The sequence below is a fragment of the Schistocerca americana genome, chromosome 10 (genome assembly GCF_021461395.2).
Source record: "Schistocerca americana isolate TAMUIC-IGC-003095 chromosome 10, iqSchAmer2.1, whole genome shotgun sequence".
NCBI lineage: Eukaryota > Metazoa > Arthropoda > Insecta > Orthoptera > Acrididae > Schistocerca > Schistocerca americana.
The window spans coordinates 152,415,690-152,430,164 of NC_060128.1; the positions used below are offsets into that span (position 1 = coordinate 152,415,690).

General features: G+C 45.9%; 1 protein-coding gene across 1 annotated transcript in view; it reads left to right on the plus strand.

The window, feature by feature from the left end:
• LOC124552550 overlaps positions 1-14,475 on the plus strand; it is a 40,508-nt gene that overhangs the window by 7,244 nt on the left and 18,789 nt on the right. The window contains exon 2 of the mRNA XM_047126868.1: positions 7,381-7,627. Coding sequence (XP_046982824.1) covers positions 7,381-7,627 — 247 coding nt within the window. The remainder of the gene's footprint in view (positions 1-7,380; positions 7,628-14,475) is intronic.

The window sequence follows — 14,475 nt, forward strand, 5'->3', positions numbered from 1 at the left end:
GCTAAATGCACAAAAATGAAGACATTTTACTGAGTTGTGTGTTGCATACATTGAAGGAACAGTTTGGAAATTTGTGGTAAGTTACTATGGGACCAAACTGCTGAGATCATCGGTCCCTAGGCTTACACACTACTTAATCTAACTTATACTAACCTAACGCTAAGGACAACACACACACCCATGCCTGAAGGAGAACTTGAGCCACTGACGGGGGCAGCTGCACGAACCGTGGCAGGGCGCCCGAGACTACACGGCTACCCCGCGCGGCGCACAGTCTGGGGAATGATTATTAGGATGACACTGGAAGCTGTATAAAGCAGCATCTGTGAGGCAATGGTTTGTGGATGATAAAGTTCCTGAAAACAACTGTCCTCATCAGAGTTCAAGCAGTCATAAAGGTGAATGCAGCAGGACACACTGCGTATTAATGTCCACTAATAAATACACTACTGGCCATTAAAATTGCTACACCGCGAGGATGACGTGCTACAGACGCGAAATTTAACCGACAGCAAGAAGATGCTGTGATATGCAAATGATTAGCTCTCCAGAGCATTCACACACGGTTGGCGCCGGTGCCGACACCTACAACGTGCTGACATGAGGAAAGTTTTCAACCGATTTCTCATACACAAACAGCAGTTGACCGGCGTTGCCTGGTAAACGTTGTTGTGATACCTCGTGTAAGGAGGAGAAATGCGCACCATCACGTTTCCGACTTTGATAAAGGTCGGATTGTAGCCTATCGCGATTGCGGTTTATCGTATCCCGACATTGCTGTTCTAGTTGGTCGAGATCCAATGACTGTTAGCAGAATATGGAATCGGTGGCTTCAGGAGAGTGATACGGAACGACGTGCTGGATCCCAAAGGCCTCGTATCACTAGCAGTCGAGATGACAGGCAGGCATGGATGTAACGGATCTTGCAGCCACGTTTCGATCCCTGAGTCAACAACCATCTGCAAGACCAGTTCGATGACGTTTGCAGCAGCTCGGAGACCATGGCTGCGGTTACCCTTGACGCTGCATCACAGACAGGAGCGTCTGCGATGGTGTACTCAACGACGAACCTGGGTGCACGAATGGCAAAACGTCATGAATCCAGGTTCTGTTTACAGCATCATGATGATCGCATCCGTGTTTGGCTATATCGCGGTGAAAGCACATTGGAAGCGTGTATTCGTCATCGCCATACTGGCGTATCACCCGAAGTGATGGTATGGGGTGCCATTGGTTACATGTCTCGGTCACCTCTTGTTCGCATTGACGGCACGTTGAACAGTGGACATTACATTTCAGATGCGTTACGACCTGTGGCTCTACCCTTCATTCGATCCCTGCGAACCGGCCGGCGCGGCCGAGCGGTTGTATGCGCTACGGTCTGGAACAGTGCGACCGCTACGGTCGCAGGTTCGAATACTGCCTCGAGCATGGATGTGTGTGATGTCCTTAGGTTAGCTAGGTTTAAGTAGTTCTAAGTTCTAGGGGACTGATGACCTCAGAAGTTAAGTCCCATAGTGCTCAGAGCCATATGAACCATATGATCCCTGCGAAACCCTACATTTCAGCAGGATAATGCACGACGACATGGTGCACGTACTGTACGGGCCTTTCTGGATACAGAAAATTTTCGAGCTGCTGCCCTGGCCAGCACATTCTCCAGATCTCTCACCAAATGAAAACTTCTGGTCAATGGTGGCCGAGCAACTGGCTCGTCACAATACGCCAGTCACTACTCTTGATGAACTGTGATATGGTGTTGAAGCTGCATGGGCAGCTGTACCTGTACACGCCATCCAAGCTCTGTTTGACTCAATGCCCAGGCGTATCAAGGCCGTTATTACGGCCAGAGGTGGTTGTTCTGGGTACTGATTTCTCAGGATATATCCATCCAAATTGCGTGGAAATGTAATCACATGTCAGTTCTAGTATAATATATTTGTCTAATGAATACCCGTTTATCATCTGCATTTCTTCTTGGTGTAGCAATTGTAATGGCCACTGGTGTAATTGTCCGGACATTACTGACCAGGTAGTGTACTTCCAGTTGTGTTACGGATTGAGAAACAAGCTGCACAGTGTTTGCTTGTATACAGAATTTACGTCTACATCTACTTCTATACGCCACATGCCACCTTGTGGTGTGTGGAGGAGGGTACTTTGTGTACCTCTGTCACTTCCCCCTTTCCTGTTCCAACCGTGTATGGTTTGCTGCTATATCTCCGTGTGGGCTAGCAGCTCTTTAATTGTACTTCCATGGTCTTTTTGCGAGCTATACGTACGAGGAAGCAATATACTGATATACTCTTCTTCGGAACGCACGCTCTCGGAACTGGAACATTTGCCATAACATGATGCAGAATACCTCGTCTTCCACAACAGTTATCGCAGCATCTCCGTGACGTTTGCGCGCTTACTAAACGAATCTGTAACGAAATGTGCTGCTCTTCTTTGGATCTTATTCCCTCTATCAGTCCTATGTGGCACGAATCCCACACTGATGAGCAATATTCTAGCATTGGTGGAACAAGTGTTTTAATCTACATTCTTTGTGGGTGGACTAAATTTACTGAGTATTCTTCCAACGAATCAGACTGTCATTTGCCTTACCCGCGATTAACTTTATATGGGCGTGTCATTTCAAATCGCTCCATATGCATACTCCTTATTTTATGGAAATAACTGCTTCCAGTGAGTGTTATGCAATCGTGTAATGATACAATAAAGAGTCTTTCTGCCTGTGTATTCGCAATACATTACTTTTGCTCGTGTTGAGTGTCATTTACGTTTCGGCTTTCTGTACACAACACCATCATCCGCGAAAAGCCTCATAGAGGTTTACGCGTTATCATGTTGGTCATTTATATATACCGCGAAAAGTAATGCTCCTATAACACTGGCTTGGGGCACACGCACACTGGCATTTACTTTTATTCCATTCATAATGACATGCGGTGCTCTGCTAGCCAGAAACTCTTCGCTCCAGTCACACAGTTGATCTGGTAGTCGTATTTTATTCATTAGGTGGTTTGTGCAGAACTGTATCGAATGGCTTCAAGAAGTCAAGGAGTATGCCATCTACCTGGGCGCCTGTATCTAATGCTTTCTAGACCTCGTGAACGTACAGAGTGAGCTGGACTTAATACGATCGTTGTTTTCAGAAGAAGTGTTGGTTCCTACAGAGCACGATTAAATGGTATTACTGTTACTTACTTTTAGTGTTTGTATAAAATGCTAACGATCTGCATGTCTGTGCATTAGCGCTGAGGTGATAAGTCGTGGGATAGCGATATGCAGATATACAGATGGCAGTAGCATCGCGTTTGCAAGGTATAAAAGAGCAGCGTCCTAGTGCAGATGTCGTTTGTACTCGGATCATTCATGTGAAAGGTTTGTAAGCTGATTATGGTCACAGGACGGGAATAAAGAGTCTGAATGTAGAATGGTACTTGGAGCTAAACGCAGGGGAATTCAGTATTTGGAGATCTAGAGTCAAGAGTGTGCTGAGAACACGAAATATGAGGCGTTACCTGTCACCATGGACAAAGCAATGGCCAACGGCCTTCACTTAACAACCGTAAGCAGCGGTGTTTACCTAGAAGTGTCAGTGATAATAGACAAGCAACGCTGCGTGAAATACCCACAGAAATCAACGTGTAATATACGACGAACATATCCGTTATGTAAGTATGGTGAAATTCGACGTTAATGGGCTGTGCCGGCAAAATGCGAGTGCCTTTGCTATCACCACATCACCTCGGCGCCTCTTCTGCGCTTGTGAGCATATCAGTTGGACCCTAGGTGACTAGAAAACCGTGGCTTGGTCAGAAAAGTCCCCAATTTCAGTTGGTGAGAGTGGATGGTAGGAATCTAGTGTGGTGCAGTCCCAACGAAGCCGTGGATCCATATTGTCAACAATGCACTGCACAAGCTGTTGGCACCCCCATAACAGTGTGGGCTGTGTTTTCATGAAATGCACTGGGTCATATGGTCCAACTGAATCGGTCATTAACTGGAAATGTTCGTGTTTGGTTACCTGGAGACCATTTGCAGACATCTGAGATGTTCCCAAACAATGGTGGAATTTTTATGCCTGACAACACACCTTATCACAAAGGGACAGTTGTCTATGATAGATTTGAAGAAAATTCTAAACATTTCGAGCCGATTATGTGGGCACCTAGATGGCCTGTTGTGAATCCCACTGAAGATTTATGGGACGTAATGAGAGGTCAGTTTGTGCTCAAAATCCTGCACCAGAAACACTTCCAATTATGGACAGCTATAGAGGCAGCATGGTTCAATACGGGGTGTTCAAAAAGTCTCTCCGCAGTGCCGTATGATTGTTAGCTGCGTGTGCCGTATGTTTGTTCGTCTGCCTGGCTTCAAGTGGACTCTCCCAATATTCCACTGTTTCGTTTATCTCAGCCAGCGTCAGTAGTATCGTTGGTGTGTGTCGTTACGTGTTGTCGTAAACGTTTAAGTTTAGTTGCTTTGTTCGTTTGTTTCGTTTTTGTCGCTGTTAAAATGATAACCATTGAAGAACGCGTGTTTTTAGTAGAACAAGTTTTCAAGCGGTAAATACATAGTTTCAGTTCGTCAAACATTTAATTCAGTTTTTCCGGAGACAACACTCCCACATCTCGATACTGTGCGAGATTTGATTAACAAATTTCGAAGTACGGGTGCAAAGACAGCTACACCGAGAAGTAGTCGTCCTAGCGTTTTGTCTGAGTATAAACTACTCGATATTTCCGATAAAATGTCCATGAGTCCGAACACGTCAGTAAGAAAACTCGCCATGGAAATCGATGTTAGTGTCGGAACGGCCCACTCAGTTGTAAGGCAAAAATTTGTACTTTTCCCATACAAAGTGACAGTCGTGCAAGAACTGAAAAATACTGATCATGGCACGAAACTGCATTTTCGTCAATGGTTCAAAAATTTCGTTCAACAAAATGGAAGGGATATACTTAATCAAACGTTTTTCACTGATAAGGTGTGGTTTCATTTATTCGGGCACATGAACTCGCAAAATTGTCGTATGTGGAGTACTGCAAATCCATTGTGTATTCATGAGGAACCACTCGTTCTGTGAAAATACGAATTTGGATTGCAATTTCTAGACGACGGATTGTGGGTCCCATATTTTTCAACGAAACAACGATACTACAGCGATATTCCGTACCCATTCATAGGAGAACTTGTGTTAAGTGAAATACTGAACGATTATTTTCAACAAGATGGTGCAACCGCGCATACACCTCGCGTTTCAGTGTCACTGCTTGCAGATGTTTTTGGTGATCGCATAATTTCACAAGGACTTTGGCCTCCACGATCGCGTGACCTAACACCACCTGATTTTTTCTTCTGGGGTGCAGCGAAAGCAACTGTCTAGAAAAACCGGCGAAAATCCATCGATGAATTGAAAACTGCAATATCCACTTTCACTGCTTCTGTTACAGGAGAAATGTTACATCTTGTGTTTGGAAACATGATTCGATCAATTGAATTGTGTATTCAACAGCAGGGGGGACACTTTGAACATTTAATGTAAAAATTTGTAAGTGAAAATGAATATTCAGTAAGTTAGTAACTTGTACGAGGGCGGTTCAGAAAGTAACCTCCGATTGGTCACAGTGCGGGTTGTGGGGGGAGTAGCGACGCCATCTGTGCGTTCACGCACTCAACAGGTCAGTCGGCATCAAGCCGTGGTCGAGTGAACGTCGTACCTGCGCTAGTTTAGTTTTTGTGGCAGTTTGAAATGTGTGCTGCAATAGAAAACCCCGCCAAATGTGAAGTGCGTGCTGTCATAAGGTTTTTTACAGCCAAAGGATATTCTGCAGCAGCTATTCATCGTGAGCTTTGTGCCGTGTACGGACCGAGAGTTATGAGTGAAGGAGTTGTCCGTGAATGGGTACGTTTATTTAAAAGTGGACGAGAAAACGTTCATGATGAAGAGAGGAGTGGTAGACCATCATTGGTGACTGACGAACTCGTTCAGACAGTTGATGCAAAAGTTCGTGAAAATCGACGTTTCTCAATGTCGGAGTTGTCTACTGGTTTTCCACAGATTTCTAAGACTCTCTTGTACGAGATAGTGACAGCAAGATTGGGTTACCATAAGTTCTGTGCACGATGGGTGCCCAAAATTCTTACCGACCACCACAAAACTCAAAGAATGGCCTCTGCATTAGACTTTCTGTCATGTTATGAGGACGAAGGAGAACCATTGTTAAACAGAATCGTGACCGGTGACGAAACCTGGATTAAGTACGTGAACCCTGAGACAAAAGAACAATCAAAGATGTGGGCACATTCAAATTCGCCTACCAAACTAAGAAAATCCTCGCAAGATTTTTCTGCCAGAAAACTGATGGCAACGGTGTTTTGGGATGCCAAAGGGGTGTTGTTGGTTGAATTCATGGAACGTGGTACGACCATTAATCAAGACGTGTACTGTGAAACAATAAAAAAGTTACGACGGGCTATACAGAACAAACGCCGTGGTATGCTGACTTCCGGTATCGTTTTCTTGCACGATAACGCCAGTCCTCACTCTGCTCGCAGAACAACGGCCCTTCTTGAGTCCTTCAAGTGGGACGTTATCAACCATCCACCTTACAGCCCAGACCTGGCGCCAAGTGATTATCACCTCTTCATGCATTTGAAGAAATGGCTCGGGTCACAGCGGTTTGATGATGACGAAGAGCTCAAAGATGCGGTCACAGGGTGGCTCCAGGTACAAGCGGGTGATTTTTATGCAGAAGGAATTTCAAAGCTTGTGAAGAGATACGATAAGTGCCTCAATCGCTATGGAGACTATGTAGAAAAATAGCGCAAAGATGTAGTTGTGAGATGTATATATTAAAATATTTTTATTTAACTTGGTGTATTTTTTTAAATCAACCGGTGGTTACTTTCTGAACGGCCCTCGTATTTCACTGAGTTTCATTTTGGTATATGGCATACGCATACGGCATGCGCGGCTAACAATCATTTGGCACTGCAGAAAGACTTTTTGAACACCCCACATTTCTGCAGGGGACTTCCAACTATTTCTGTACTCCATGTCATGTCGAGTTGCTGAACTACCCTGGGCAAAATGAGGCGTGGCACGATATTAGGAAGTATCCCATTACTTTTATCACCTCAATGTAGCAGACATCAAGCCAGTTTAAGGTATGTTGCGCATGGCTTTCATGGTGTTGCAGTTTCAATGGCCAGTGGTGTATCACAGACTGCACTTTATGGTTGTACATGAGGGTATGCCATTACTATAGAGCTCTGACCACTCTTTTCCGTACACCCGATGAACTTGTATTCCTCCTCTAATGTGGCTTTCAGAACCATAACAGAGTGTCCCTCGGTGTTGAGCAGAAGCTGCTGGACGCGGCGCAGCCGTTCCTGGTGCCGGTGCAGGTGGGGTCGGTGCTGCTGGCGGGCTGGGGCACCAACATGGCGGCGCACGTGCTGTCCGAGGCGCTGGGCGGGGTGCGCGCCACGCACAAGTTCCTCGCTCTCGAGCTCACCGTGCTGCTGCCCGAGGTGCAGAGCCTGCTGGCGCACCGCGTCGCCGGCCTCTTCCCCTGCACCGTGCCCTTCACGCCGATCTTCTGGAGCAACAGTGAGTCCATCGCGCTTCAGAGCTCAGAAACGGAGCGAGTATGAGTTCAGTGTTGAGGGTTGCATACACTGTCAGCTCACTGCTATACTGGTTGCTTCCTTACCACTGCAGTTTCGCGAGTAAGATGCGTCTGAGAACAGTAGCACTGCAGTCACTTCCTACTCGTTTATTCGTTCCCTCTTAGTAAGGCATACAGGAGTGTCAAGTTGTAGTGTAGCACAGAAGTTGAGTTGACATTCTTACAGTTGTAGTGTAGCGCTGGTGGGGTGAGAAACAGTGGCTCTCAGTGTCAGATGATCTCTAACAAAGCTGTTTTTTGTGCTACTCTGGAGGATGTTCAAATGGTTCAAATGGCTCTGAGCACTATGGGTCACCAGTCCCCTAGACTTGTTGTTGTTGTTGTGGTCCTCAGTCCTGAGACTGGTTTGATGCAGCTCTCCATGCTACTCTATCCTGTGCAAGCTTCTTCATCTCCCAGTACCTACTGCAACCTACACCCTTCTGAAATGCTTGGTATATTCATCTCTTGGTCTCCCTCTACGATTTTTACCCTCCACGCTGCCCTCCAATACTAAATTGGTGATCCCTTGATGCCTCAGAACATGTCCTACCAACCGATCCCTTCTTCTGGTCAAGTTGTGCCACAAACTCCTCTTCTCCCCAATTCTATTCAATACCTCCTCATTAGTTATGTGATCTACACATCTAATTTTCAGCATTCTTCTGTAGCACCACATTTCGAAAGCTTCTATTCTCTTCTTGTCTAAACTATTTATCGTCCATGTTTCACTTCCATACATGGCTACACTCCAAACAAATACTTTGAGAAACGACTTCCTGACACTTAAATCTATACTCGGTGTTAACAAATTTCTTTTCTTCAGAAACACTTTCCTTCCCATTGCCAGTCTACATTTTACATCCTCTCTACTTTGACCATCATCAGTTATTTTGCTCCCCAAATAGCAAAACTCCTTTACTACTTTAAGTGTCTCATTTCCTAATCTAATTCCCGCAGCATCACCCGACTTAATTCGACTACATTCCATTATCCTCGTTTTGCTTTTGTTGATGTTCATCTTATATCCTCCTTTCAAGAAACTGTCCATTCCGTTCAAATGCTCTTCCAAGTCCTTTGCTGTCTCTGACAGAATTACAATGTCATCGGCAAACCTCAAAGTTTTTATTTCTTCTCCATGGATTTTAATACCTACCCCGAATTTTTCTTTTGTTTCCTTCACTGCTTGCTCAATATACAGAATGAATAACATCGGGGAAAGGCTACAACCCTGTCTCATTCCCTTCCCAACCACTGCTTCCCTTTCATGCCCCTCAACTCTTATACCCTAGACTTAGAACTACTTAAACCTAACTAACCTGAGGACGCCACACGCATCCATGCCTGAGGCAGGATTCCAACTTGCGACCGTAGCAGCAGCACAGTTCTGGACTGAAGCGCCTAGAACCGCTCGTCCAGAGCGGCCCGCGTGGGGGATATAACACGAAAATAAATTGTGTTGTGCAGACTATATAGTTGCAAATTTGCTCCATAATAGGAGAAGTGATGTCTGGTGAGGCAACGGGAGAGTTGTGAAGCCCTGGAAATGTTATACACTCCTGGAAATTGAAATAAGAACACCGTGAATTCATTGTCCCAGGAAGGGGAAACTTTATTGACACATTCCTGGGGTCAGATACATCACATGATCACACTGACAGAACCACAGGCACATAGACACAGGCAACAGAGCATGCACAATGTCGGCACTAGTACAGTGTATATCCACCTTTCGCAGCAATGCAGGCTGCTATTCTCCCATGGAGACGATCGTAGAGATGCTGGATGTAGTCCTGTGGAACGGCTTGCCATGCCATTTCCACCTGGCGCCTCAGTTGGACCAGCGTTCGTGCTGGACGTGCAGACCGCGTGAGACGACGCTTCATCCAGTCCCAAACATGCTCAATGGGGGACAGATCCGGAGATCTTGCTGGCCAGGGTAGTTGACTTACACCTTCTAGAGCACGTTGGGTGGCACGGGATACATGCGGACGTGCATTGTCCTGTTGGAACAGCAAGTTCCCTTGCCGGTCTAGGAATGGTAGAACGATGGGTTCGATGACGGTTTGGATGTACCGTGCACTATTCAGTGTCCCCTCGACGATCACCAGTGGTGTACGGCCAGTGTAGGAGATCGCTCCCCACACCATGATGCCGGGTGTTGGCCCTGTGTGACTCGGTCGTATGCAGTCCTGATTGTGGCGCTCACCTGCACGGCGCCAAACACGCATACGACCATCATTGGCACCAAGGCAGAAGCGATTGTCATCGCTGAAGACGACACGTCTCCATTCGTCCCTCCATTCACGCCTGTCGCGACACCACTGGAGGCGGGCTGCACAATGTTGGGGCGTGAGCGGAAGACGGCCTAACGGTGTGCGGGACCGTAGCCCAGCTTCATGGAGACGGTTGCGAATGGTCCTCGCCGATACGCCAGGAGCAACAGTGTCCCTAATTTGCTGGGAAGTGGCGGTGCGGTCCCCTACGGCACTGCGTAGGATCCTACGGTCTTGGCGTGCATCCGTGCGTCGCTGCGGTCCGGTCCCAGGTCGACGGGCACGTGCACCTTCCGCCGACCACTGGCGACAACATCGATGTACTGTGGAGACCTCACGCCCCACGTGTTGAGCAATTCGGCGGTACGTCCACCCGGCCTCCCGCATGCCCACTATACGCCCTCGCTCAAAGTCCGTCAACTGCACATACGGTTCACGTCCACGCTGTCGCGGCATGCTACCAGTGTTAAAGACTGCGATGGAGCTCCGTACGCCACGGCAAACTGGCTGACACTGACGGAGGCGGTGCACAAATGCTGCGCAGCTAGCGCCATTCGACGGCCAACACCGCGGTTCCTGGTGTGTCCGCTGTGCCGTGCGTGTGATCATTGCTTGTACAGCCCTCTCGCAGTGTCCGGAGCAAGTATGGTGGGTCTGACACACCGGTGTCAATGTGTTCTTTTTTCCATTTCCAGGAGTGTATGTTCGGAGTTGGGGCGGCCGCACAAGACGCTCGTCAAAGCCGGGGCTCGGCAGCAAACACGTGGTGGCGACCACGACAGGGGTAGTCCCAGCGCATAGTCCAGCCGTAAGGCTGGGAATTCCGCTGTGACGAGGACGGTGCTTTGTGTCGACGAAGGACATGTCTATTCCGGCAGTGCCAAAGATGGCGGACTTTGTCAAACCTTAATGGCAGACATTTCACAGTTCCTATAGAAATTAATAGTAGCCAGATGAATCATGATACTTCAAAAAGGAACATGTACATTAATCGTTATCGGTACAGAAAGCTGGCTGAAGCCAGAGATAAATTCTGCCGAAATTTTTACAAAGACACAGACGGTGTTTGGAAAGGATAGATTGCATGCAACTGGTGGTGGCGGGTTTGCCGCTGTTAGTAGTAGTTTATCCTGTAGTGAAGTAGAAGTGGATAGTTCCTGTGAATTATTATGGGTGGAGGTTACACTAAACAACCGAACTAGGTTAATAGTTGGCTCCTTTTACCGACCTCCCGACTCAGCAGCATTAGTGGCAGAACAACTGAGAGAAAATTTGGAATACATTTCACATAAATTTTCTCAGCATGTTATAGTCTTAGGTGGAGGTTTCAATTTACCAGATATAGACTGGGACACTCAAATGTTTAGGACGGGTGGTAGGGACAGAGCATCGAGTGACATTATACTGAGTGCACTATACGAAAATTACCTCGAGCAATTAAACAGAGAACCGACTCGTGGAGATAACATCTTTTTTTTGGTCATCAGTCTACTGACTGGTTTGACGCGGCCCGCCACGAATTCCTTTCCTGTGCTAACTTCTTCATCTCAGAGTAGCACTTGGAACCTATGTCCTCAATTATTTGCTTGACGTATTCCAATCTCTGTCTTCCTCTACAGTTTTTGCCCTCTACAGCTCCCTCTAGTACCATGGAAGTCATTCCCTCATGTCTTAGCAGATGTCCTATCATCCTGTCCCTTCCCCTTATCAGTGTTTTCCACATATTCCTTTCCTCTCCGATTCTGCGTAGAACCTCCTCGTTCCTTACCTTATCAGTCCACCTAATTTTCAACATTCGTCTATAGCACCACATCTCAAATGCTTCGATTCTCTTCTGCTCCGGTTTTCCCACAGTCCATGTTTCACTACCATACAATGCTGTACTCCAGAGGTACATCCTCAGAAATTTCTTCCTCAAATTATGGCCGGTATTTGATATTAGTAGACTTCTCTTGGCCAGAAATGCCTTTTTTTGCCATAGCGAGTCTGCTTTTGATGTCCTCCTTGCTCCGTCCGTCATTGGTTATTTTACTGCCTAGGTAGCACAATTCCTTAACTTCATTGACTTCGTGACCATCAATCCTGATGTTAAGTTTCTCGCTGTTCTCATTTCTACTACTTCTCATTACCTTCGTCTTTCTCCAATTTACTCTAAAACCATACTATGTACTCATTAGACTGTTCATTCCGTTCAGCAGATCATTTAATTCTTCTTCACTTTCACTCAGGATAGCAATGTCATCAGCGAATCGTATCGTTGATATCCTTTCACCTCGTATTTTAATTCCACTCCTGAACCTTTCTTTTATTTCCATCATTGCTTCCTCGATGTACAGGTTGAAGAGTAGGGGCGAAAGGCTACAGCCTTGTCTTACACCCTTCTTAATACGAGCACTTCGTTCTTGATCGTCCACTCTTATTATTCCCTCTTGGTTGTACATATTGTATATGACCCGTCTCTCCCTATAGCTTACCCCTACTTTTTTCAGAATCTCGAACAGCTTGCACCATTTTATATTGTCGAACGCTTTTTCCAGGTCGACGAATCCTATGAAAGTGTCTTGATTTTTCTTTAGCCTTGCTTCCATTATTAGCCGTAACGTCAGAATTGCCTCTCTCGTCCCTTAACTTTTCCTAAAGCCAAACTGATCGTCACCTAGCGCATTCTCAATTTTCTTTTCCATTCTTCTGTATATTATTCTTGTAAGCAGCTTCGATGCATGAGCTGTTAAGCTGATTGTGCGATAATTCTCGCACTTGTCAGCTCTTGCCGTCTTCGGAATTGTGTGGATGATGCTTTTCCGAAAGTCAGATGGTATATCTTGGACCTACTGATAACAAACAGACCCGAACTTTTCGACTCTGTAAGTGCAGAACAGGGAATCAGTGATCACAAGGCCGTTGCAGCATCCCTGAATATGGAAGTTAATAGGAATATAAAAAAAAAGGGAGAAAGGTTTATCTGTTTAGCAAGAGTAATAGAAGGCAGATTTCAGACTACCTAACAGATCAAAACGAAAATTTCTGTTCCGACACTGACAATGTTGAGTGTTTATGGAAAAAGTTCAAGGCAATCGTAAAATGCGTTTTAGACAGGTACGTGCAGAGTAAAACTGTGAGGGACGGGAAGAATCCACCGTGTTTCAACAACAAAGTTAGGAAACTACTGCGAAAGCAAAGAGAGCTTCACTCAAAGTGTAAACGCAGCCAAAACCTCTGAGACAAACAGAAGCTAAACGATGTCAAAGTTAGCGTAAGGAGGGCTATGCGTGAAGCGTTCAGTGAATTCGAAAGTAAAATTCTATTTACCGACTTGACAGAAAATCCTAGGAAGTTCTGGTCTTACGTTAAATCAGTAAGTGGGTCGAAACAGCATATCCAGACACTCCGGGATGATGATGGCATTGAAACAGAGGATGGCACGCGTAAAGCTGAAATACTAAACACCTTTTTCCAAAGCTGTTTCACAGAGGAAGACCGCACTGCAGTTCCTTCTCTAAATCCTCGCACAAACGAAAAAATGGCTGACATCGAAATAAGTGTCCAAGGAATAGAAAAGCAACTGGAATCACTCAACACAGGAAAGTCCACTGGACCTGACGGGATACCAATTCGATTCTACACAGAGTACGCGAAAGAACTTGCCCCCCTTGTAACAGCCGTGTACCGCAAGTCTCTAGAGGAACGGAAGGTTCCAAATGATTCGAAAAGAGCACAGGTAGTCCCAGTCTTCAAGAAGGATCGTCGAGCAGATGCGCAAAACTATAGACCTATATCTCTGACGTCGATCTGTTGTAGAATTTTAGAACATGTTTTTTGCTCGCGTATCATGTCGCTTGTGGAAACCCAGAATCTACTCTGTAGGAATCAACATGGGTTCCGGAAACAGCGATCGTGTGAGACCCAACTCGCTTTATTTGTTCATGAGACCCAGAAAATATTAGATACAGGCTGCCAGGTAGATGCTATTTTACTACGGTATATTGATAAATTTCACTTATGGACCGTCTGACAGCAACTGAATAAAACACTGTCAGACGGTCCATAGGTGAAATTTATCAATATACCGTAGTATTACGCGCAACTGAGGAGGACAGGACCACAAAATTTGAAGATGCTATTTTCCTTGACTTCCGGAAGGCGTTCGATACAGTTCCGCACTGTCGCCTGATAAACAAAGTAAGAGCCTACGGAATATTAGACCAGCTGTGTGGCTGGATTGAAGAGTTTTTAGCAAACAGAACACAGAATGTTGTTCTCAATGGGGAGACGCCTACAGACGTTAAAGTAACCTCTGGCGTGACACAGGGGAGTGTTATGGGACCATTGCTTTTCACAATATATATAAATGACCTAGTAGATAATGTCGGAAGTTCCATGCGGCTTTTCGCGGATGATGCTGTAGTATACAGAGAAGTTGCAGCATTAGAAAATTGCAGCGAAATGCAGGAAGATCTGCAACGGATAGGCACTTGGTGCAGGGAGTGGCAACTGACCCTTAACATAGACAAATG